This window comes from Phyllostomus hastatus, unplaced genomic scaffold (assembly GCF_019186645.2).
Source record: "Phyllostomus hastatus isolate PE091 unplaced genomic scaffold, TTU_PhHast_1.1 phas_scaffold_1066, whole genome shotgun sequence".
NCBI classification, from domain to species: domain Eukaryota; kingdom Metazoa; phylum Chordata; class Mammalia; order Chiroptera; family Phyllostomidae; genus Phyllostomus; species Phyllostomus hastatus.
Genome location: NW_025334004.1, coordinates 24,720,886 through 24,746,132, shown reverse-complemented (window position 1 = coordinate 24,746,132; position 25,247 = coordinate 24,720,886). Strand labels below are relative to the sequence as shown.

Below are 25,247 nucleotides of genomic sequence, written 5' to 3'. Positions count from 1 at the left end.
TGCAGGTTCCTGGTCAAATAAGTTGGTATATTAAGGATAATAAGAGTCAAGTTTTTCACTGTATGGTTACAAATAAGGAAAGGGAGAAAATTAAAGTGAGCTGTGTGGTACTGAATTAAAGTATCCATATTAGCTCATAACATTAAGCATATAGATATTGAAATAAGCATGGAGGAAAATGTGTTTGTGCAAATCCAGAACCCTTTGTTCTACCCATGAGAAGGTCTGGAAAAACACCCTGAGAGCAGTGAGCACATTTACTGGCCAGATCTTGGTGTCTAAATACCATTCTATTCTGAAAGGAACCAGGGATTCCTTGGAAAAACAGCTAATTCTAAGGCTGAGGACAAGATGATCTTGGGATATCTTCTTTGGTCAGAAAGTAAGAAAATACTCAAAGAATGATGGGGACATATCAAAGGAATAGGCAACCACTGGCCACAGCTGGAAAAATTTGAATATCAAAATATATACATGAAAATAAAATAGGGATCCATGGACCAATAATGATGCAACTGAATGAATAAATGGAAAGTTTGGTGAGGAATAGGGTGTTTACATCGTCTCAAAGAGACTCCCTGTGAAATACGTACTATTTACAAAGGGCAGGGAAGTAACTTGGCAGATGTGTCCTTCATGTAGTAGTGAAAGTTAACGTCACCAGGAATGGCCGGATTCAACTCTGGGTGCCACCGGATGGGAAGAACAGGAAGAATTTGCTGTTCCTTCTGTGACATTCCTGCCAAAGACATGTGGCTTAAGTCTAATCACGAGAAGTCACCAGACAAACCCAAACTGAGACACGTTCTACAAAACATCTGACCAGTGATTTTCAAAAGTATCGTGGCCACAAAAGTTTGGGAAACTGTCAGAAAAAAAAAAAGGCACTAAAAGACAGGATAGCAAATGCAACACATGATCCTGAACTGGATCTTTTTGCTATTAAAAGACATTTATTGGGCTGATTCACAAAATTTGCTTTAAGTCTGAGGATTGCAGTAGTGATATCCACAGGAACTTCCTGATTTTGCTGGTCGTGTGGTAGAAATGTGGACGAATGTTGGTACGTAAAGGAAATACATAAAAAAAAATATCCAGGAGCGATGAGGTGTCACATGAATTGCTTACTCTCAAGTATGTCAAGACAAAAAAAAAAAAGGTTTTGTAGGGTACTTATCAAATTTGGGGTTTGAAATTGTTTCATGAAAATTTTGAAAATCGCTGGTGTAGCAGAATGAACGGGCTGCATATTGAGGACCCAAATATGGAAAAGGAGGTGAGCACCTCCATGCAGAGGGGACCAGCTATGTGCTTGCAGACAGCGCCAAGATTTCCCCTAGAGCACTCCCCAAAGCATCTTCCATGACAGACAAATAAGGATTGATACCTAAAAGTTTCACACCATGCAGGTTACCTGTCATAATTTTATCTCAGGACATTTTTGCAATAGAACTAAACACCCACCTCACCCATGAAAACACACCACTGAAAGACTCATGGGGTGCAGTGCTGAGGGTCCCACCTCCATGAGCCAGTTGCCAAAGTCAGGGCCAAGAGGAGTGAATGAGGGGAGCTGCTGAGGTGGTTTATTAGCTGCACAGCTCTAGTCAGTTTTGACTCTGGCAATAATTATATCGCAGGGCCAGTTGCTTGTGAGATCAACAACATGAGATCCTCTGCATTGGTGAATGCAGGTAAGTCCCACGTACGGTGAACGGTACAGAGTAAACACCACTGTTGTCATCGTCGTGGTCATTATGTTCATTATTGTGGCGACTGACCATTCCCAGCCAGTAACAGCAAACTATTTCCCTGGCATATTTTTCAATTTTTCATTGAAGGTGGGTACCCTGGCAAGCTCATTCAAAAGTGGCATTGAATCACTGCAGAGCAAGTGAAAAAGATGGAGATGCCAGAAATCATTTCCTCGAGGCTGGAAGCTCTTCACTGCGCAGCCCCACAAGCATCTGGGCTGAGACCGGGAGTTGCCCCATGGAATCCCGATGCACGCTCTGGGCAACCATCGGTAACCGGGGGCTGCATTAGGTTCACACATGTAATTGCCTCCAGCCAGAGAGTCGACGGGAAGGAAAGGTCTGTGAAAACAGCAATATGATAGTGTCCCCAGTTTCTCTCTCCATCTGCAACTCCTGCAAAAAAAACAAAAAAACAAAAACAGCAACCTAAGAAACTCCAGCCAACTGTGTATGGTGGGTAAAACAAGTAGTTTTAAGTGGCACGAACTAACTGATCTGTAAGTTAAAGAAAAAAAAAAGCAACTCAATATCTGCTGCCAGCAGAATAACAAACTAGGTGCCTTGACCAATTTCCCCATTGAAAATAGCTTGACATGCTGGCCAAAGTTGTAAACCCCTTCTGAAGTGTGTTGACAAACCGGCAAGAAAACAGGGAGCATGAAGGCAGAAAATGAACTGAAGGCATGAACCCAAGAGGTAAGCAGAAAACTGACAGCTTTTACCCTGGGGGCCTTTGCCAGCCAATAATACTGAGCTTAGATTTTCACAGCCTCATAGGGTGCCACAGACAAAGTACAGGATCTGTCCAGGAGGAAGGGAGTTGAATAAGAAACCCTAACTAATAAAACCAGGACCCCGTGAGCTGAAATCCCAGTGTAAAGGTGAACTAGGAGTAACTGCCCTTCCTTCTTACCACCCACCCATGGACCACGGGAAGGGCTACCGCTCTTGAACACTGAAACAGAGGGAAAGAGGCGGAGAAGCCCTGAGAATTAATATCCATGAGCTGACCCTCGCTCAGGTTTGCAGCTAGAATTTTTATGATCTACAGCCTGAAATCTCTCAAGCCAACAATTTAAGTGGTTCGAGGTTAGTAGTGATCCCAGGAATCCAACAGAAACTCAATGAAGTCATCCCTGGAAAGAGCCCCTTTCATCCCACCGACAAAAATTCCCCACATACGAAGTTCCAAAGCCCATGAGCAACACCTTTGTTGAGCACACAAGGAAATGAGGGGCTGTAAGTAAGAACCGGCAAAACCCCAAATCAGTCACAATGACTTTGGATACTGAAATTGTCAGGGACGAAAGTGAAATGATTATGTTCACAGAAATAAAAGACTGGTTTGAATATAAGCAGACACAAGGCAACTACAAAAAAAAAAATGAACAAGAAGGTAAAACCAAAGAAAGGAGTAGTGAAAAAAATCATCCAAATTATCCAGAAACAGCAAAGGTTTGGAACAAAACATTAAGAAAACAGAGGGGGAGGAATAGAAAGGTATAATATATGCCTAAATCAGGCTGGTCCTCAACCAGGGACATGTTGCTCTGCAGGGGACATTTTTTGGGGCTGTCACAACTGGCAGAAAGTAGGGAGGGGGGATGTACACCTGGCACTAAGCGAATAGAGACCGGGGATGCTGCTAAAAGTTTTACGATGTTGTGGCGATAGTGCTGAGGCTGAGGGACCTGGGTCTAAATTAAGCTCATGAATTAGAGTATGGCGTGAATGAGGCAAAAAGTAGTATTTGAGAAGTCAAAGAAATCGATCCCTATGAATTCCCCCAAATATATATATAATATATACACATATATATTTTATATATATAAATACACACATATGAAACTTTAATATACCAAAGAGAAAGAATATTTTAAAAGCCAGAGTACAAAATATATTGAGGTTCATTATACCACTGTGTATTTTTTGAAACTATTTATGCTGTCATAGTCAGTTTGAGCTGCTGTAACAAAATACCACAGACTGAGTAGCTCATATGCAGTAGAAACCTATTTCTCATGCTCTGCAGGGTGGACATATGAGCTCAGGGTGTCAGCATGGTTAGGTAAGGGTCCTCTTCTGGGTTGTAGGCTTATAGTCGTGCCCTCATGTGACAGAAGGAGCAAGCAAGCTCTCTGGGGTCTGTTATCAAGACACTGATCCCATTCATGAGGGCAGTACCCTGTGATCTAAGGAAGCACTCCCCAAAGCCCCACCTCCTAATACCAGCATATTGGACATTAGGATTTCAAGATGTGAACTGGAGTGGGGGGCGGGGACCACACATATCCAGACCATAGCATATATGAAAAAATTTTTTCTAATAATAAAATAAGCTAGAGAGCCCTGGCTGGGTGGCTCAGTTTGTTGGAGCACCACCCCATACACCAAAACGCTGTGGGTTTGATCCCTGGTCAGGGCACATACCCAGGTTGCAGGTTCACTCCCCAGTTGGGGTGTCTATGGAGGCCACAGGTCAATGTTTTTCTTTCACATCAGTGTTTCTCTCTCACACATTGACAAAAGCGTATCCTCGGGTGAGGATTTTTAAAAATTTTCTTACAAGATAAGCCAGAGGAAAGAGACAGACCACCTTCAAAAAGCTGATAGCTAATTTCTCTCAGCAGCAAAAATGGAAACTGGAAGACAATGCACTGCCGTCCTCAATGTGCGGAGAGAAAAATGACTGTCGCCCTAGAATTTCAGTGACTGCCTTTCAAGAACAAAGGAAAGTCACTTTCACTGGGTGATGGGCATTGTGCTGCTGCTACTTTTCGGTGATTGTGTGCGATGCTGCCGTGAACACTTCTGTACATTTTTTTAAATGTGATGTACATTTTCATTTCTCTTGGGTGGATATCTCGCAGTAGAATTGCTGAGTCATATGGTAAGTCTGTATTGAACGTTTTGGGAAATCTCAGGGATTGCTTCTGAGGTGGCCGCTCGGTTTTCCACTGCCGGCAGCAACGGATGAGGGTTCCGGCGTCTCCACATCTTTGACCACACTTATGATGACCTGTCTTTCCTCTTATAAGAGCCATCCTGGAGGGTGGAAAGCTTCTTGTTGTGGTTTTGATTTGCATTTCCCTGATGGCTACCTGGGGAGCTGTTAAACAATGCTGATTTCCTATCTATATACCCTGACCTATTAAATCAGAGTATCTGGTTATGGGGCCCAGGAAAACAGTATTTTTTAAAAACTCCCTAGGTATTTCTCATGTGGTTCAGATCTGAAAACGCCTTGGGTCTTGTATTAGTTAGCAATCTCCAGAGTAACGTAACCAACAGAAGACACATAACGATATAGAGCTAGCTAGACAGCTAGCCAGAGAGATAGAGTTACAGGCATAGATGTAGAAATAACTATAGAGCTAGCTATGTCACTATCTAAATTAGTTCTAAAGAACTGGATCACGTGATTGCCGACGCTTGGTGAATCCAACACCTGCGGGGTAGGCCAGCAAGCTAGAGGCTCGGGAAAGAGGAAAAGATCCAATCCAAAGGCAATTTGCAAGCAGAATTCCTTTTTTTTTCATGAAGACCTCCAATTGATTGGCTGAGGCCTGCCGTTACGAAGGGCAATCTGCCGAACTCAAAGTCCACCGATGTATCAATATTAGTCTCATCTAAAAAAAATAAAAATAAACACCTTCACAAAAACATTCAGAATAATGTTTGACCAAATAGCTGAGCAGGACGACCTAGCCAAGTCGCCTCATAAAACGAACCACTGCAGTCTCCATTTGTTATTGAGCCACATTGACCAGCTGCTGTGAACTGCCCGGGGCACTGGGAATATGGAAGGCACAGTCCCTGCCCTGAGGAAGGTCACAGTGTAAAACGGGGACAGGGACCATGCCTATTGCATAGGGACTTCAGGAGGAATAAGTGGGGAAATCGCATGAATGGCGACCAGCAGCATGCCTGGCGTCGGTGGGCGGCCAGGGCAGCCTCTATCTACACACTGAGACCCAAGGAACCAGCAGTGCCAATTAGCATTTTTCTAGACGAGGAGAACAGTCTTATTTTCAGAGCTATTTCAGACACAGAGCCACAGCCGCAGCTGTCCCCTGGTACAGTGGAAGGAACCCTCGCCCCGGAGAGATTTACTGCCGTAAAAAATACTACCCTGCTGGCCAGGAAAGCGGCAGTGCCCGCTGCGCCCATCGGCGGCCCGCTGCCTGCAGCCACGCACACCAATCTAGGCAGGATTATTAAAGCATAAATCCCCATCTCTTGTCTCCCTCTCGTCGGGCCAAAGCCTCACCATGTTCATTAGCAGGAAATGTGAGGTTATATAATCTAATTTTTATAACTCTCCAAGGATAGTGGGTCATACATTAGGCTGAGATTTCAACCTTTAAAGATAAGGAGAATGTCATTTTTATTAAAAAGGACCACAAAGCATAATGAGAATTATTACCCCAAATAGGCAACATAACCCAGAATCCACAGAAAAGGAGTGTTTATAATTCTCCCTAATATTCTGTTCTCCGGAGCAGGAGCACAAATGAAACCGCTCAAGGGCACTCGCCGGGGCTGCCCAGAAGGCTCCCGGGCCTGGCACACAGACCGGGGGAGACATGGGGCCCTGAGGCCCCAGGGCTGGCCGGCGGGAGGCCACCCAGGCTCCATCTGCATTCCCTGCCTGGGCAAGTGGGGCTCTGAAAGGAAGCGCAGCGCGGAAGGGGCGGCCCCTGTGTTTGCTCCGGCTCCCCCCACACCCCCACCCTAGAAGACATGGGCGGGCACCAGGGAACAGTCAGCACCAGAAGCTTGTGTGACTCATGAGAGTGGGGGGGTGGCTCCTTCTTTGCCGGTCCAGGTTCCAGCCACTCCCTCCCTGCCCCCAGCTGTCCCTCTCGGGGCCTCGGTGAGCAGCCAGAGCAGATGGCAATGCTCTCAGGGTGCAAGTGCTCCAGGGCCAGAAGTGACCCCCTTAGCCACGGACACCGAGGCATCAGCAGAAGTCACCAGCGTTTGGTCTGTCCACCCAGATGTTTAAGGGATTCCAGGATAGGTTTAATGGCCTATTGACAGTGGGCAGAAATGGCAAATCCATCGGTGGTCAGGGTGTGCTCGACCTGCCTAGTTTCAAGAGATTCAAGAAAACCCATAAGAATCCAAAGCTTGAACCTAGAAATGGAATGCAGATGGCTGGTTTCCCTGGCAATCCCGGGCACCTGGGCCTGCCAGGGTGCCAGTCGCAGATCCCGCCATGCTAGGGCTGTAAGCGATCATATACACCTGGGCTGCTTCCCTCTCTGACCTTCCCCTCCCCGGCTCCCACCCCTGCACACTTGGGCTGGGAACTCCTGAATTCAAGTCTGGGTACTCGTCACTGCCCCAGCCTCCCCCAGTTTCCTGCCTACCCACATCTTTGAAGGTGTCCCACTCTGTGGGTCACACCTTTCCCTGGATGCCCTCCCACCACCTGCCCTTTCTCCTCTCCCACCTTCCTGCAGCTCTGCCTGCGGGGTGAGGTTGCAGTGCGCCCGAGGTTTGCCTCCTTGGCCAGAGGATAAACTGTTCGGGGCAGCTACCCAGCACCCTGAACGGTGCCCAGCACCACTGAGCAGGCCTCAGCCACCCTTTGTAGCTTGATGCCATCGGAATCCATCACAGCTGCGCAAATGGGAAGTGAGAAAATAAGCCCAGCCCTTTAAAATCCTTGTGCCACATGGCCAGTTATGCTGCAGACACTAACAGCCTGTCTACTCTATGGCTCAGGGAGACGTTCAAGGCCAAAGAGAAGAAGGGATGGGAGTCTGGGGACATAGCAGGCCCATCCCAGGGTCCACCCACAGCCCCTCACTCTCATAACCCCGGTGGCTCAGGAGGAAGTTCTGTCTCAGCTAATCTAAGTCTTCCTTGTTGCCGTTTAAGGCAATTTCCTGGGCAGCGTGATGTACTTTTCATCAAGGACACATGGGTGGCAATTATCTTTGAGTGGCTGTTACGGGCCAGGCTTAGCAGATGACAGCCTTTTAAGTTTTCAGAAGTGTGTGTGCCTTTATTCCATGCCATATGGACTTCCTGCTCGGCGTTTTGCATATTTAAAACCCCATCTTCTAGCTTATCTATTCCAAATACATTTAATCCACTGGCACGGTCAGGACTTCAAGTAAACTCAGATAGGCAGTGTCTGATCAATACCCCACCCCAAGGGAAGCGTCGGAGCAGAGACAGCTTACCCATCCACCTCACAGCAAACCTGGCGAGGGCCTGGCTGTCTCCAGAATCTTCCAGGCCTTCATTTCTCTACCTCCTTCACGTCCAGAATTCCGGAGGTAGCTGATGAAACACAGAAATAGATGTTTCTTCTCACCAGGTTATTCTAACTTAGAAAGTATATTTATCCTTAAAACATTATGTGCAATTTTACCAATGTTTACAGTCAGGTTATCCTAACTTTGAGAGTATGTTTCCTTAAAACATTATGTGCAATTTTAAGTCCTATCCTCTCATATGCAATTTAAAATGTCGTCCAAAGAGAATGCTGCAGATAGGGTTTGGTGGCTGCTTTCCCACAAAGAGAGCTAGACCCTGAGCCCAGGCTCTGAGAATAAATATTAATGGAGAGTCTGCCGTTAAGCAAAATCTCATGTTATCTTTGCGAAATATTCATCGTGAAACCAAACATTAAAAGAAGCATCTCAGTGTTTTAATGCGGATCTGGACGGAGGACTGAAACTTTAATTAGAAGCGTCTCCCCCACCTCTCCCTCGGTGTAGGAGACGTGTGCTTTCTGTCTGGGTGGTCTGCTTCACAATGACATTAACTTTTCATACTGTGTGCTTATGGGCGCTTCCTCCCTTCCTCCGATCCTGCAGTTCTCATTAGTGCTCCGTGTCAGTCAGATGCTCCAGGTTTAAAGCAGCCCTTTGAGGCAGGACGGGCAGATGACTCAGCTGATCTGTGACAAATCTCTGCTTACAACTCAAAACAAAGACTGGGTTGACATTTGCAAACAGGTTTTGGGGGTTCACCAAGGCAGGCTGCTGGTGCCTAGACGTCAGATCCCCTAGACACCCAGGGGTGAGCTGCTGTCCTACAAATGCTAGAGGCCCTGCAGGGAAGATGGCATCACTGTCACCCCTAGTAAGCAAAGGTCTGCTCAGGGTCATGGAAAACATGATAGGAGTTGTCTTGGTGACAAGGTTGGCGGGGAGTGGTGTTTGGACTCAGCTGTGCGCTTGGGTCACAGACTGTCTCCTGAATGAAGAGCTGGAAACCCACGTAACTGCAGCGACCGGGAATGGCTGACCCGTTTCCCCTAATGGCTGCACGCGACAAAATGCCCACAGAACAGAGGCAGGAAGAAAACCAGTCCTGGGCAGGAAACCACTGAGATTCTCAAAGAGGGTGGAAGGAAAAACAAAAGGTGGTTATTTTCCTAATGGAGCAAGAAAGTGTTTTTTCATCCAGTTACAATGGTATAAACAAAAATCCTAATTGTTTTTAAAAATCAAAGGCTTCATTCGTCTCTTGGGAATCACCACAGCCAAGTTCCGGCTCTAAACAAATGGGTTTGGTACTTGTCTGTTCAATAGATGTGTGTTTAATTTCAGCAACAGATTTTTTTAAAAATATGCATATCGTCTAGATTTTTCTTTTGAGTTTCAGTACTTTTCCCCTTTCTTGAATGAGCAGCAAATCAAAAGCCATTGAATCAAAAATTTTCTTCAAAACCCCTCAATAAACCAAATACATATGATTAGTGTCAAATTTCTAACAGCTAGGTCTGTTAATACAAATGAAAAACATTAAAATCAAAACCATTTTGTACTAAAATATTCCATTATTTCCTCTCAGCCTCCACCCTCTTCACTTTCCTTTATTGTCTTTCTTATAATAAGCACAAGAAGACCTAAGATGAGAAAGCAAGAAATCTTGGCTGCAGAGAGACAATTGCATTTCCAAGCACAAGAATTGATCACCTTCTCTTCCTATTCACGCTGTTCAAGCTCATATTGGTCTTTCTAATTTTAACAGCAAAAGTCAGCTTGGAAAGAATGATTTTGTGCATATTTTCACAATATGTTAACAATTCCAACAGCGAGGAGTCAACAGTTAGAGCATACATCATAATCATGAAGACTGCATTAAGGGGAGATAATTATGAATGGAAAAAATATATTATTTGTGTCTAATGGCAGTTCTGGATGATGAGAAGAGGGCCTTGCTCATCCGAACACATGTTTGGTAATTGAGATCTCATTTGGAAGATTAATTGTTCAGTGACAGCTGTCGGAGACACAGTCGCTTCTCACTGACAGAAAATGTCTCCTCTGAGTCTATCCTTCCGGAGTCCTTGGCTCCGGGCTGTCAGGACAGCAAAATCCAAAGCACTAGCCCCAGTTCTGAAGGGCCTTCGGTCACGCTTCTACCTCAGACAGAACATTCCTTCCTTAGAAAGTCACTGTGCCACCAGAATCTTAGGGCCGTGTCCCCCACAAAGGCTGTTGTGTGTGCCGAAGGTGGTGGGCAAGACCCGAGATTCCATTGTAATCGCTATGGAGTTACTTTCTTGTGTGTTATTAAAAGACAATTAGCACATCCAAATGTAATCTCAGAGGTAGGATGACTAAGGAGGAGGCAGAGGAATAAGGGTCAGTATATTTAGGTACATGTGAAGAATTGACAATAAGGATAGTATAGTTCACGTATCACTCACGCCTGGCAGGAGACATGCAGGGGGTTGGAAAACAGCTGAGGTTTAGAAAGCACCCATCTGAAACTCTGTCCCCCCAGACAGACAAGACACAAGTCCTGACTCCTTTCACGGGGCACAGGGCTGGGACCACAGGAGGGCGTTTCAATGGCATGTGTCCAACTCAAATTGAATTCAGACATGTCTATTGTCTCTTACAGGCTAAAAAAATATATATATGAGTAAGGGTTCCCAGGGTTGTCAGCATGTGGTCCTCAAAATTATTATCCAGACTTCGACCTTGGCATAGAAATGGGAAAAGCCCAAGCAAAACAGTGAGCATGTCTTTGAATTCTGTGCCTGAAAAGATTCTCAAGTCCAGCTTCCAGGGCTTGTACTCTGCTGGATCCAGGGACTCACTCTGTTATGGAAACACCGGGACCTGCAGCAGCGACAATATCCGACCTGTACCGAGGCAGGTGCTGTTCTAGGTCCTTGACCCAAATGATCTCATTCCAGGCTCCGCCACTTCAGGCGGAGGGATCATTATTCCCATTTTCAAGATATAAAAACTGAAACACATAGCATGAACCACTTGTATATGGAAGAACCAGGATTTGAACCCAGGTCCAGAGCCTGTTCTCTTAACTGTTCCAAATCTTATACCGCCCCAAACTTCCTGTTGCTCGGAGCTCTCGCATCACCGAGTGCTCTGAAATGGGGGCGTTCCCAGTGAGGCCCAGCACCCGCCAGCCTGAGCCGGGGATGTGGAGGTCCCTAGAGCATCCTTCCTGCAAGCCCCTGTCAGTCCGTCTCCTGAGGGCTCTGGCCTTCGCTGATCAGCTGCTTTCAAGAAAGCGTGAAGGTGCTGTCAATAAAAAGTGAGATGCTTCCAAGACATTGATAGGTAATAGTTTTCTTTCATTTACTTAAATTTCCGGTAAGTCAAAAATTTAACATCAGTGGTAGTATGATAGGAAAGACTCTGACCACTATGTCTCAACTTGATCGGGGAAATGAAACACCCCCGTCTTTTTTTTTTTTTCTTTCCAACGTGATCTTCTCCCCCAGGCTCCATCATTTCACAATCAGCGATGCCTTTTGAGAAAACATGATTGAAGAGAGGCTACACATCATTTCTCAGCTTTTCTTAGCTTTTCCCAAAGAGAGCACCTGTTAAGATGCACAGAGGTGATTTTTCATATCTACTGTCAAATTGCCTAGGAAAACGACTCTTCTTCTCAAGGTCAAATTAGTCTTTGAAGACTATTTGGGACCACGGAAGGAAAATTACTTTTAGGCAACCTAATGATAGGCAATAGAAAAAGAACTCCAGAATCGTTTAGTGTTATGAGAATTAATCAAATGTTAAACTTGGACAATGAGAAAATGTGTGCTGTGTGGAGAGACACGCCCACCATTGGAGATGGGCAGGTGGGCGGACTCCGAGTTAGCTCTGCGCTGGCCTCGAGGCTGGTTCATGTCAAGTTTCTGACGTGCGCACGGGGAAGCGGCTAGCTAGGCCGAAGGCCCTGTGTGTGTTTTCAGGTCGTAGTAAATCCTGTTAAAGCGGGTTGTAGGAAACACATTTGCCCTTACCTGGGGAACAGGGCAGAAAGCCATTACGACAAAATGCTGGAAGCTCTCATCTTGTTCCCCTGGTTTGCACAAAGGAACGCACACACATAAAAATACGTTAAACTGTCTGTGTAGTCAAAACAGCCAGGGAGAGAACTCCCCAAAGCCAGCCAGCCCAAAATTCATCTAGCCCTTGACATTGGCATTCACTGCCATTCTCTTCCTTCTCTGTCATTCTTGGGGGCAGACTAGCACCAACCAATGACAAACCCAGGACCACACCCTCACCTTGAAACTTGGGTTTTGGGGGACAACCAGAAGGATGATCCTAAGTGAAGGTCACGGCCAGGATCTTGGCTCTGATGCTTCTTTTAGGGTAGCTGGCTGACACCCTACGGACCTGTCAATGAAAGCCTCATCCCAGAATGGAGGTCAGGACAGTAACGATCATTGACATCCAGTCCTCAAAAATTTGCAAACCAAGAACAATTATAGCAAAGCTCCCACTAATTTCATTGTCCACACTGACTTCTAGCGGCTAGCGGGAGCTGCCCGGGGCCTTCCCTCCCACTGCAGTCAAACTGGCCTTGGCTAAGCATTTACTGTGTGCCAGGCGCCATGCAGGCAGCTTTGCTACATTATCTTATCTCTCCTTTATAGCAGTCAAGATGCTCCTGTTGCAGATGAAGAAACTTAGGATGAGAGCAGTTACCTTGCTAGGAAACCCACAGGTAGACTAGGCCTGCAACTCAGTCAGGGCAGCAGATCCCAGATCCCAGGCCGTCGATCCTGGCCAGTTTAAGTCCAGCTGAAGTTGGGCCCCTGCAGGCAGTGCTGACAACCCCCCACTTTGCTACTATACAAATCCTTCAGGTGGGACCCACACCAAGGGCAGAGCTGCCTTAAAAAAACACAGCTTTCCATTCATGAACTCCATGGTTGGCCACAAGCCAGCCCCTGCTCTGGACACCCAAGATATAGCACACTAAACAAAAGAGGCCAACTCTGTTAAACCAAGGGGCTTATATTCTCGGGAGCAGTGACAAACAGACCAATCAGCACGTAATGTGCTGAGTGCACAGTGATAAGGAAGAATGGAGCGGAGCAGCGCGGGTGTGGTGCTACTTCATGCACAGTGGCCGGGGAGGTCCTCTCTGATGAGGGGACACCGAGCAGAGACCGGAAGGAAGCACGGGAGGAAGTCAAGCTGGTAACAGAGAGGATTGCAGACAGTGGCAACACTGAGCGCCAGCCTTCTGAGCAGGAGTGTCCTTGGAGGAACGTCCAGGGAGGGGTGCTGGGGGGGAGGGGAGGCAGAGGAGATCTAATGACCACTCACCCCAGCACATGCTCCGCACCCATTCTGAGCTGTAGGGCCTGGGGAGAAACACAGAGAAACAGTTCCAGCCTACCAGGAGGGAATAGTCCTGTCGGTGACTCAGGACACAGGAACCTGGCCGAATGACTCGGGGTCAAGCCAGAGTGAGTGCAAAGTGAGCTACGGAGGGAAAAGTCGAGGAATGAGGAGAGCTCCCTGTGGCCTGCGAGCATCTGAGAAGGAGCATCGGAAGACGACATGGAGACATTCCTTGACCTTGAAGGATGGCAGGATTCAGGTAGAGGAAAGAGGGGAAGGTTTATTAAGTACACAGCACAGTGCCTGGCCTACAGGAGACACTCAGTGAATGTGGGTTGCACACAACGAATAAATTAATCAACAAAGAGGAAAGCAGTGGGAGACAAAACAGGAAGGCTAATTGGGTCACACTTCAGAGAGCTGAGGGTCCCCCTCCCTCCGCCATCCATAGCATTCTATAGAGTGTTCATTTCAACTTGATTATTAGTATACTATGTAGATTGCAATTTTATTTTCCATTCTCAACCATTCTGGAATATGTTGCACAGGTTGCTAGAGCTAAAAAGATAACCAACACATGGGTTTAAAATTTTCCTTATAGGGGCTTTGGCCCACCCGTCATCAACAAGAGTGGTTTATAGAGGCTTGCAATCAAATTGTACATTCACCAGGGATGGGAGGCCAGGCAGAACCCAAATCTCATAGAGGAGAAACTCAAAAATTCATCCATAATTGGTTCAGTAACCCCGGGTTCTTGCTCGTGTTCGGGATGCGTGCCAGCGTAGATTTAAAGTGCCAGTGGGCTCATCTCTTGGAAAATGTCTGCAGTATTTTAACACGATCTGTGATTGCACCCAAGCACTTGAAGGAGACTAGTAAATTACATCACACCGGTTGGGGGAAAAGCTTTTTTTTTATGGTGGATAAAGTCTCAGGGCGGGGGAGCTGTTTCATTCGCCCGACAAGAACCAGGGCAGCCTGTGAGCTTCCGAAACGGACTATCAAGAAAATTGTCGAGAGAATTCTCATTCGATTGTCAAGAGAATTGGTTTGGATGTGAAATTGCAATTTGGACTGAAGAACAAAATCTTGCCTGCCATATTGAATTAAACATCACAAAAAGCTTAGAAGCAGTAAAAGAGGGGGGGACATTTCTGAAAAAATTGAGCAGTGTCACAGATGCCAGTTCAACCCAAGACAGAAGCTAACTTCCCAAGGCCCTGCATTATGGGCCTTTGGCTTCCAAAACTGAATGCATAGACATGGGGAATCGAGCCATCGGAGAGCTCAGAACTGTTACAGGCAAAAGTGATTTGTTTGCTTCATCCACAGAAATTTCTAACGGCAACATCTGCGATGCGGGAAGCAATTGACAATCAACTTCATTTGGCACTGGTGCTGAGTTTATTAAAAAAATTTTTAATCAGCTACTCCTTTATCAGCTTCTGAGAAAACAAGGCCAAGGTTCAGAATGTCAGGCATGTGGGGTGGGAGCAATCGTGGCACCCCAAGGAGAGAGAGGCGGAGAGTACCGACCCCCTAACCCTCACCCCTGTTCTTCCACCACCCACCACCCTTTGCCCCCTCCTGCCCCTGCTCACCATACCCAAGGCTTTGGCGAGGGGTTGGACAGAAGGGAGGTGAGAAGGTTTTCTAGACTCAATTTATTTCTATAGCCCTCTCACCTAAGCCGCCACTAAGACGGGGGCACTGCTTTCACCCTGTTCGGCCCCTGCCTCCACCAACGGCAAGATGTCACCTAGAAGTTCCTGCAGCTGATAGCTCGCCTGCCTGCCTGCCTGCCTGGAGAAGATTAAACAGCTCCCTTTAAACACACATACACGGCCAATAACTGGGTGCCTCCGTCCCCCTCCTTAGGACAATGACTCAAGCCCCAAACACAGGAGAGACAAGTTTGATGAACTTTCAGCAGATCAGAGCGGGGACTGCTGTGATCGACCCCCAGGACCATGCGTCCTCTGGGATGGAAAGGAGCGTGCGTCCTGTGCCCTGACGAGGGCTCTTCTCGGGTCCGGGAAGAGGAAGAAAAGCCTGACCGGTCTTTCTGCTGACTGCATTACTAAAACTTTTTATCTCCTACCATTCCCTTCCTTTCTTATTGTCTGGTGACCTTTTTTATTGGATGGTGAAGAGAGAGGCTCGTTGCCTTAAACTTATGATCCATTGCCTCGATTTAGTATTCTATTTACTCAAAAACATATCTATGGCCCAGAACCTCTGGCAATAGGTTGGAAATACAGATGGGAAAAATACGACTCTTATCAGCTTAAGTGCTTGGTTTAAAAAATAGCCCTGAGCATTATCTAGCAGAAAATATCAGGCATCATACCCAATGTGTCGTATCTCAGGGGAAAAGGTGAGGAAAGTGGGGGCGGCCAGGTATGGGGCTGCTGTTTTTTTTCCAAGGACGTGGGAAAGGGCCAAATACGGAGGGTACGGAACGGAAGGCAAAGATCTTCCCAGAATATGGGTAAGTCCTCATTTCCTAATCCTTCTCTCCTTGAGACAGCCACCCCATTTACATATTTGCTTTGATGAATTATAATAATGGCTCCGACTGGTGCAAGAGTGCTTGCAACATGTATTTATAGAAGGCTAATTTATTCCTCCGATAATCTCCAGGGAGGAGGGCTTGCCTGGTGGTGTGTAAATCTGTGCATGCGAGCCGCAGCTTTTTCACCCCTTGTAACAGAAAATAAACATGCATTTCCATCGCAGACGTACGGACTCAAGTTCCAAGTCGAGAGCCGCGCCGTGAAAAGTCCAGCTCTTCGCGGGCAGGTCCGCTGTGGAACTGAACACTTGGAAGCGGGTCATTCTCTCTAGTCAGTTCGGTTGAACTTCTGGTGACCCCTGGGAGAAAAGCAGTGGGTCGGGATCGTCATAACATCTGGGGCTGAGAAAACGCGGATCTGCAGGGGCAGCTGAGGAGGAAATGAAACCAAAGCACCAAAACTGCTGGAAGCCGTCAAGCCTCTGTTGAACATCAGCTCTGACAAGCCAGCCTCGGGTTCTTCAGCACCTGCTGGAGGCGCTGCTGCGAAGGCGGAGCTTCGTGGTGTTTCCTGCGGCCCTCTCGGTGATCACACGGCGTCAGAAAACCTTACTGAGCTTCTCATTGAGGCTTTATGTTTCCCTGAGTTAAAATTTGGCAGAAAGCTCAGGAAGGACTTTTTCCAAGACCTCTCCAGTCCTGGAAGACTATATTTACCTCTTTGTTTTTTTAATTTGCTGGCCCAACCATCCAAATGTCTTTAGTGGCACAGGCTAGGGCTGCTTTTGGAGAAGATGATGGGGTGGGATCATAGCACCTGTTGTCACCTAGGCCCCCACCCCGCAGGGGATGAGCCCTTGTGGCTAATGGGGCGATGTACTTAATGGGAATGTACGTAGTGTCCCTGAACTGTGCACTTAACGTGGTTAAAATGGTTGATTTTATTTTTTTCCCTTTTTATTGTGATAAAATACATATATTAGTATGAGATGTTCCCTGCAGTTTTGGCTGCAATAGCAAAAGAGCAGCAGCAACCTCCGCAGCCGTGAATGCGGGCTGTTACAAAGAGGGCAGCGCACCTGAGAAACTCTAGCCATGAAATGTAACCCGATGGCTCTCTGCGTACTGACAGATGATAATCTCCAAACCTTATTTGTAAAATTAAGAAAAAAAACTCTGTGCTACCAATGGTGTAAATGAGAATGGAGGGTCGGGATGATACGCGCACACACACACACACACGCGCGCGCGGACACACACACGGATGCACAGGTAGTTGCATAGGGCCACAGCATTTCTGGAAGGATACAGAAGGAACTGGAACCGACAGTTACTTCTGGGAAAGGTGGGGAGAGACACCTTTTCAGTCCCTGAATGTTTGCCACGGGCAGGTGTAGCCTTTTCACTTAAAAAGAGTTCATTAAAACAAAAATGTTGACACCTGCATGCTAGAGGTCATCCTTTCTCAGCTCTGCAGGAACTTCCCTCCCACACGTGGCTCCGCCTTCTAGTAACTCCCCCAGCTTGCCCCTCCCCAGCTTGCTCCTGGCTGCCCCCTGGAGAGCACAGGTCCCGCAAATCCTCTGCTCAGATCTGCTGCCGCCTGCAGAGATGGTTTTCTCTTCTTCCTCCTTCCTGATAAGCCTCCAGAGAGTTGATGGCTGCTGTCTCCACGTTCTCGCCTGCCAGTCATCTCTTAGTCTTCTGCGACCTGGCTTCTGCTCTCTTGCTCTCCTGCGATGCTTGTCTCTCCTAGCCCCCGCTGCTGCTGCCTTCTGGCCGAACCCAAAGATTTTACTCGGGGCGCCTTGTCCTCTCTGACTTCTCAGCAGCATGCAGGCAGGCCACACCTCCGTGTTTCTGTAAATTCTACCTTCTTCTCTCACCGGGTCACACACGCTATGAGTCTGGGAGCGGTTGGGGTTTGGAGAATCGTGATCGCCCTACCCTCAGCACCAGCAGCATGCAGCTTTGTATACCGCAGGTGGTCGATAAAGATTGCCACGTGAACCATGTCCTCTTCCCTCCTCCTCCTACTTCTCCACCTGCGCCTTTTCTTCTGCAGAACATCCCTAACTGCACGTGTCCCTGGATGCTCAGGTTCAGCGACCCTGCCCTTCTCGGTGCCCACACAGCCGCACACCTTTCCCAGGCGCAGCCATGGATGTGTCTGGCCCCGGGCGTTGTTCCCCTCTCCCACTCCAACTCCAGTGCTTCGTAGAAACCGTTGCCCGGATGGTTCTCATCCATTCAGAGCAAGTGCCTACCTGAACACAGCTGCCCCACCAAGCCAGTAACCTCTCCCCTTCCCAGGGGTTTCTGATTGTTACTTCGCACTTGCCTAGTCCCTAAGTCCGACCCTGCTCTGCCTACAAAGGCTGCTGCCTCTTCCTCACCCACCTCACCCTACTCCCGCTTGCCTGGCACGTGGCTCAGCTCCTCGGACCTGGGCCCTTCCCAGACGTCCGACTGGCCTCCCTGTCCATCTCTCGTCCCACCAGTAGATCCTCCACACGGCCATCAGGCTGACTTTTCTCAACCACAACTAAAAAGTAAGCTACTTACTTTAAAAATGGTTAATTTTATGCTATGTGAATTCCACTTCAATGAAAAACTTGGTTGTTAATGTTTTACAGGATCCCCCATTAGTTAATGAGTTAAATAAAATCTTCAATGTGTTCATAAAAATATAAGCTATTTCACCCTCATGTAACCTGCTTAAATAAAGCAAGCGATTCCCAAGGCCTCCATGAAAAAGTCCATATTCTTCAGCTTGGCATTCAACCACCTGGGATCGTCCATTAGAACTGGCCGCAGTGACATGTTCCATAACTGCCCAGGACAGTAGCCACTAGACACATTGGACCATGGAACACTTGCAATGTGACTAGAACCAAGGAACTGACGTTTTAATTTACCAAATTTTAATTCATTTCGACTTAACTTTAAATAGCCACATAGGACTCCTGACCACCTTCAAGTGGACAGCACAGCCCCAGAAAATCTGATGGGCACTAGCCTTTTGTTCCAACTACTTCTACTTGTCTTCAGTGTGAACCCTCTTTTCCAGCCAAACTGACCTCTTTTGAGTGGGTTACGTCCCTGAAGATCTTCATTCTCTGCTCATCCTGTTCCTCTGATCACCCTTCCATTCTCCCCTACCCAACCCTCCAGGGGCAATCCTTGCCCCACTTAAACATTTTACTGATAGTCCATTCAGCGGTGCTCTTCCCTTGCCCAGTTCCCAGAAGACACCTGTGATGCTCTCTCTGGTGCTCAGCGCAATTCTCTTCTTGAAGAAACAGTGTCCTCCGGGTTGGTCTAGACCCCGCTCTAGACTGTGGGCTCTGGATCGAAAACACTGTGCCATCACCTTCCTCCCACCCCCTCTAATGCCTTAGACGCAATCAGGACGTGGGTACAGTACAGCTGCAGAGCGAACAGAGGACAGCAGGGAGACCATGGGCTCCCTCTTCCGCTCACACTGACTGTGTTGATGTGCACATGAGCATGAAACCTTAGGAGACGATTCCCCTGACCTTCTCTATCTAGGAGAAAAAGGTTGAACAGTGTCACACATGGTGTTCCTGGTTTTGTTCAATGAGAGATTTCCTTTCCTGTGAAGTCCCCAAAGCTGTTTAACACCCCCCACCAATCACGGCACTGAGCAGTAGATAAAGAAAAATGCAACCCCAGAGGACTCAGGCAGATCTGTGCATGAAGCCAGGAGCGTGAGGAGCTGTGCCTGGGGTAATGAGAAAAGCTGAGGGTGGCATTTGGGTGGGGGTGTTTTGGAGAAAAACACGTATCTGGTGCAATGGAAGCGGATCAGTATGTGCCTGAATTTGAGCAAGTCCGAAAGCAAAGACTGCGAGAAAGATGCTTGGAGTGATGCCGTAAGACCTGCGGGCCAGGAAGGAAAACGCAGGGACAGGGCGGGGGACACAGAGGAGCTCTGAGAACGTGGATGAGGCACGAAAACACCATCAGCGTTGACCATGAAGTTTCTTCTCCTTTTAGCCATTTTTCTTTAACTCAAAACTTACTAAACTCTCTAGTGAAAAAGGACTAGCAATTAATCAGAACCTCACTAAATACTAATAACAATAGCAGTAACAAGATGGAGAAAGAGGGAAGAGGAGAAACATGAATAGCAGTTGCAGTAAATATTTTAGTTGATTACGATGAAATAGATGACGTTGTCCCTCCACACTGCGGTTTCAGTTGCTCTCGACTTATTGGCTTAATATTTTGCCGGCCGTCTTTATGAAGTCCCCCAGTGAAGGAACACTTGGATGTGCCATTACAGATAAGTATCTGATCTGAACAAACCCTGCCTGGCTTTGCCGTCAAAATTATAGTGCCCAGAGCAGATAAAAGCATAGAGGCAGTCAATCCCCTACACAGAGCCGTGTCTTAAAGCTTATTTCTCTCGGGATTAAGTGTAACTCAAAGGCTTAGCGGCTCGTGTCACCGGGGGACAGTGGATCATTCCTGCAGGCAGACGTGGGGAAAGGGCACCACCGTCCCGCCTTGTACAACTATTCTGAGGATTAGAGAAAATGCGTGCAACTGCTTGGCGCATAGTCAAAGCTTAAAAAATAGTGGCGATGATAGCAATGAAGATGACAGGGACTGGTGGCCTGCGACACTGCAGATGCGGGCTCTGGCCTGAGGTGTTTTTGCTAAGGCTGCCTCATGGCCCCTGGGCCACAGTGCTGGGGACAGGGACCAAACTGTAGAAAGGAGCAACCAGAGGAGGGAGGGACCTGCCCCAACCGTCCTCCCACCCACGGGCTGCACACAGGTGTATGGCAGGTGCAGGTAGAAGGCCAGATCAAGCTTGCAAGGCAATGATAGGCCACACAGCAAGTGCAAAACTAATCTGAAGAAATACAGGGAAAAAAAGCCACATAGGGATTGTGAAAATTATCATGGCCCCTCAGAGTGGGCTCTTGTTTTAGAAACGCAAACTCATACACACAGGTGACAAGACGCATAGACACACACAGATGTACACTGATGATACCAGAATGTTCCCTCCCAACACCTCTTTCTCTTTCCAGAAAGAGGATACACGTTTCCACGAGCGCGGCTATCAACTCGAGAGAGGGCCGTAGAACAAAAGACTGCCTGATCAGAAGTGGTCAGAGATGTGGTCAGGGCACAAGACGTGTGAGCTGAAAGGAAGCCGTGCCTCAGCTGAATGTGCCACGTGGGACGTTCCACGCGGACGACACACAGGACGCAGCGAAGCCTCTCTCCTGCCATTCAGGGCGTGAGAACCTGTGACCCGTGACCAGACGCACACTGTCTGCTAACAACGCCTGTGACAGAAGCCGGTACTTGACCCTTTTACAGTTTTGAACAACACAGATGAGGTACTTGTCGGGGTACCGGGTCCGGCCCTAAGGACTCCATTTAACCCTACCAACTACCCTAGGAGGTGGGTGCTAATGTCATTCTCAGCTTCCGGATGAGGCAAGCCTACTCAGAGAGGTTAAACCAACTGCCCGAAGCCCACGGCTGTTAAAGGGCAAAGCCAGGCCGGGTGATAGGGAAGCCCCTGCCTGTGGCGCCATGCTGTGCGCAGGGAGTGTCTCCAAATGCCACTGCCACAGGGGCCAGGTGGCCACATCACCTTGAACGGAGAGGCTGCCCCGACCACGCGTCCCTGGGAATTTGACTTGGGATAGTGGGTGCCGGGGAGGGGAGGGGAGGGGAGGGGAGGGGAGGGAAACATCCTATCCCAGTCTGCCTCTGGAGGTGCGGAGGCTTCTAGCCCAGCAATCTAGATTCTCTGTCCTTGGTTATGTCATGGCATCTGTGTCCTGCCTCGTTTGGGGGGCAGTCCCCACCCCTGTCACTCTATCCAATTCTTCCTAGTAATTCAGCTCAGGGGCATGCTGTCCACTTCCCGTGCTGACTCAGCACAACCCTACTGAAATCACGTGGCCGTTCCCTATCACCCAGTGGGCACCGACAGTGGAGCCTGTTAATTTAGACCTGCGCCACCCAAGGTGGTAGCCACAAATGGCTGTCACAGGTGGCTGTAGGGCACTTGAAATATGACTAGGCTGAATGGGGATGCACTAGATTTCAGCCTCAGTATTAAAAATATATAATATACAGTTTCTTATTAATAATTTGTATGTATTCCATGTGGAAGTGCTACTTTGAACACACTGAGTTACAATATATCACTAAAAATAATTCCACCTACTTCATTTTTACTTTTTAAGGTTTTATTTATTTTATTTTTAGAGAGGGGAGGGAAGGGAGGGAGGGAAAATCTTTTTTAAAGACTTAGTTTTAGAGAGGGAAGGGAGAGGGAGAGGGAGAGGGAGAGAGAGAGAGAGAGAGAGAGAGAGAGAGAGAAACATCAATGTGCAGTTGCTGGGGGTCATGGCCTGCAACCCAGGTATGTACCCTGACTGGGAATCGAACCTGCGACACTTTGGTTCACAGCCTGTGCTCAATCCACTGAGCTACGCCAGCCAGGGCTCATTTTTACTTTTTTGATGTAGCTACTCGAGATTGGTAATTCCATACATGGCTCACATTACATTTCAACTGGACAGCTTGGACTTAGGTATCGTTCCCAGACCCCTGCACTCTCAGTCTGTGCCAGGAGGGCGTCTGAAGATCTGACTCGGTTCTCACAACCCAGTCCCTTCCCTCCCTAGGATCTCAGGGGTGCCGACTGCCCAGGTGACAGCAGACCATCAGGGGCACCATGCGGAGGGAGGCAGCCTCCAGGGGCGCAGGGCTCCGCTGTGTCCCCGTGGGCACAGAGAACCCGAGGGGACCCAGGGGCAGGCCCGCACCAGCTTAAACCCCAGAAAAAATCCACATGAGGCTGTTATGAACTCTGTTTCCAAAGGAGTTTCGAATAATGAACAAGGGAAATAAAAACTCAATTTGCAAAAATAAAAAAAAGTGGCAAACGAAACTAAATTGGAAAAAAAAAATAACCTTTCTCAGGGCTTTGTCAAATACCAGAAGAGAATTTTCAAAAGCATATTATTCAAGTTCCAGGGGTGCAACAGATAGATTGATTTGGTGATAAGGGGCCCTGAAAGCTATTTTCTCAGCTCCAGTAGAAGTTAACCACCTCGGAATGGCTCAGTATTTAGCTCTGCAGCTGACAGCACCCGCATCCGGGAAAAGCAAGATAAATGAATAAACATACTGGATCAGAGCCCCTGGCGCTCCGAACAGCTCCGTCCCCCGTGGCCCTGGTTAACGCTGCGGCCAGTTTAGAAATCTCACATTGCTTCTCCGGGAGAAGGACAGCAGCCAAAGTTCAGTGACACGGAACCTGTTTCTCAGCAGCCCGACAAACGGGCAGCAACATTTTAATTGGATTTTTAGCCACGTAGACAAAAGGGGGAACTTTTTTTAATCTTCCCCTGTAAACTGTTTCCATCCCCAGGCCCCCAAGCCCCCAAACGCGCATGCTCACGGTTCTCACTTTTTCTCTGGGTAGAAAACAAAGCAAAATTGTTTATGTATGTTTCTTACCAGGAGACCCGGCACACGACACTCTTACAAAACATTTGTTCCTGTAGGAGAAAGGGAAACCTAATTTCTTTTGTGACACTTGTACAACCCCACTGCATTTGGATGTTTTTTGAGACAAGCAATAAAAGCTCTGTCTTGAAAGGCTGCATTATTCTTGCCTTTTCCTGAAATAAAGGTGTTCTTGAGAACATGTCTAGAAATCGCTCACGAATTCCAGGTGGCACTTCCTTTCCCTTCCCCTCCCTTCACCCAGCCTCTCGGGGAAGATGGCTCATTTCCCAGAAGACCCCAAACCCCAGGTATCTAATATGGTTCCCCAAGCCATCAGGGAGATGAGCTGCCTTTTATTAAAGGCTGATAGATCAGAGTGACAGGTTGCTGGGTCCCGATGGGATTCGGGAATCTGAGTCTGTCCCTGGCCGGGTTTTCTTCTATCTGCCAAAGACAGTTGTCATGCTGACCTCTTCCTGACCTTGAGAATTTGAGAGCAAAATCTCTTTCACTTACTCCTACATTAATCAAAATCATGTAGAACGTTTGCCATGGTCCTAGAATAAGATTCGGAACAAGCCAACCAACTTCCTGAGGAGGGAAGGGCTGCAAAGCGGGCAGGCTGAGACCCTGTCATTGAACTTGAACACCGAGGGCTCCCAGCTTAGGCTGGTCCAAGGAGTGTGGAGACTTTCATCAGGCATGCTGCTGGTGCGCAAATCCCATCACCAACACTATCTCCTCCATTCGTCCATGGGCGGACTTCAATCTCATTGAGAATCAAAATAACATCTTGTAGTCATACATTTGGGAGATAGATGAAATGTTTATGTGTATAGTGTTTAGAGCCAAACAGACCTAGGGTCGAATCCCAGCTTCTTCAGTTATAACCCCTGTGAACGTGAGTCGTTTATTAATCTCTCCGAGCCCAACTGTCCCCCACCTATCACATGAGATTAATAGCACCTATGGCCACTGCTCTGTGGCTGTGCCACCAACAAACACACTGAAGGCCACCAGTGCAAGCCATGTACGTGTAGAATGCAAACTGTCCTACTAGTGACTTAAAAGAAATTAAAGCAGGTGAACTAAGCTTTAATTATATTTTATTTAACCCAATAGATCCAAAATAGCTTTTCAACATAGTCAACACAAATACGTATTAATATTGTTGCCTATTTCATAATACTTACATCATCACACGAAGCCTTTTCAATCTAGGGGGCATTACACAATTACAGCCCATCTCTGTGCACACCAGCCACATGTCAACTCCTCAATAGTCACCCATGCGGGACTGTGTGATGCTGGGAGTTAAATGACAAAAGGCAACACAAGCCCAGACACAGAGCAGCCATCAGTATAGTTCACTATTGATGCGGACTCTGGCTCGTGGGGTCCGCCACATTGTGGACGAGATACAAGGAATTCACACAGACTACTGAGTCCTGTGGAGGAAAAGGAATGGCGTGGCTTTTCTCTCAAGAGGAGAAGCAAGCCGGGGCCCTTGCTTTCACAAGCCTTTATTGGGTTTCTCGGCACATTATGTGATGGTCCTCATTTACTACTCACAGGCTCCCTTTAGGTGGTTACCTTTTATAGAAAAAGGAGCTGGTGCTGCTAATCACATAACAGAAGAGCAATATTTGAGCCCTGGCTGGCGTAGCTCAGTGGATTGAGTGCGGGCTGCGAACCAAAGTGTCGCAGGTTCGATTCCCAGTCAGGGTACATGCCTGGGTTGCAGGCCATGACCCCCAGCAACCACACATTGATGTTTCTATCTCCCTTCCTTCCCTCTCTAAAAATAAATAAAATCTTTAAAAAAAACGATATTTGCAAATGCAAAGGAAAAGTGGTTGAACCGGTTAC

At 47.6% G+C, this 25,247-nt stretch overlaps 1 protein-coding gene across 1 annotated transcript in view; it reads left to right on the top strand.

Annotated features, from left to right (window-relative positions):
* Nucleotides 1-16,133, top strand: part of GFRA1 (GDNF family receptor alpha 1) — a 226,155-nt gene extending 210,022 nt beyond the window's left edge. The window contains exons 9-10 of the mRNA XM_045854235.1: nucleotides 1,641-1,694; nucleotides 16,088-16,133. Of these exons, the coding sequence (XP_045710191.1) occupies nucleotides 1,641-1,670 (30 nt within the window). The 3' untranslated portion in view covers nucleotides 1,671-1,694; nucleotides 16,088-16,133. The remainder of the gene's footprint in view (nucleotides 1-1,640; nucleotides 1,695-16,087) is intronic.
* The last annotated feature ends 9,114 nt before the right edge of the window (nucleotides 16,134-25,247 follow it).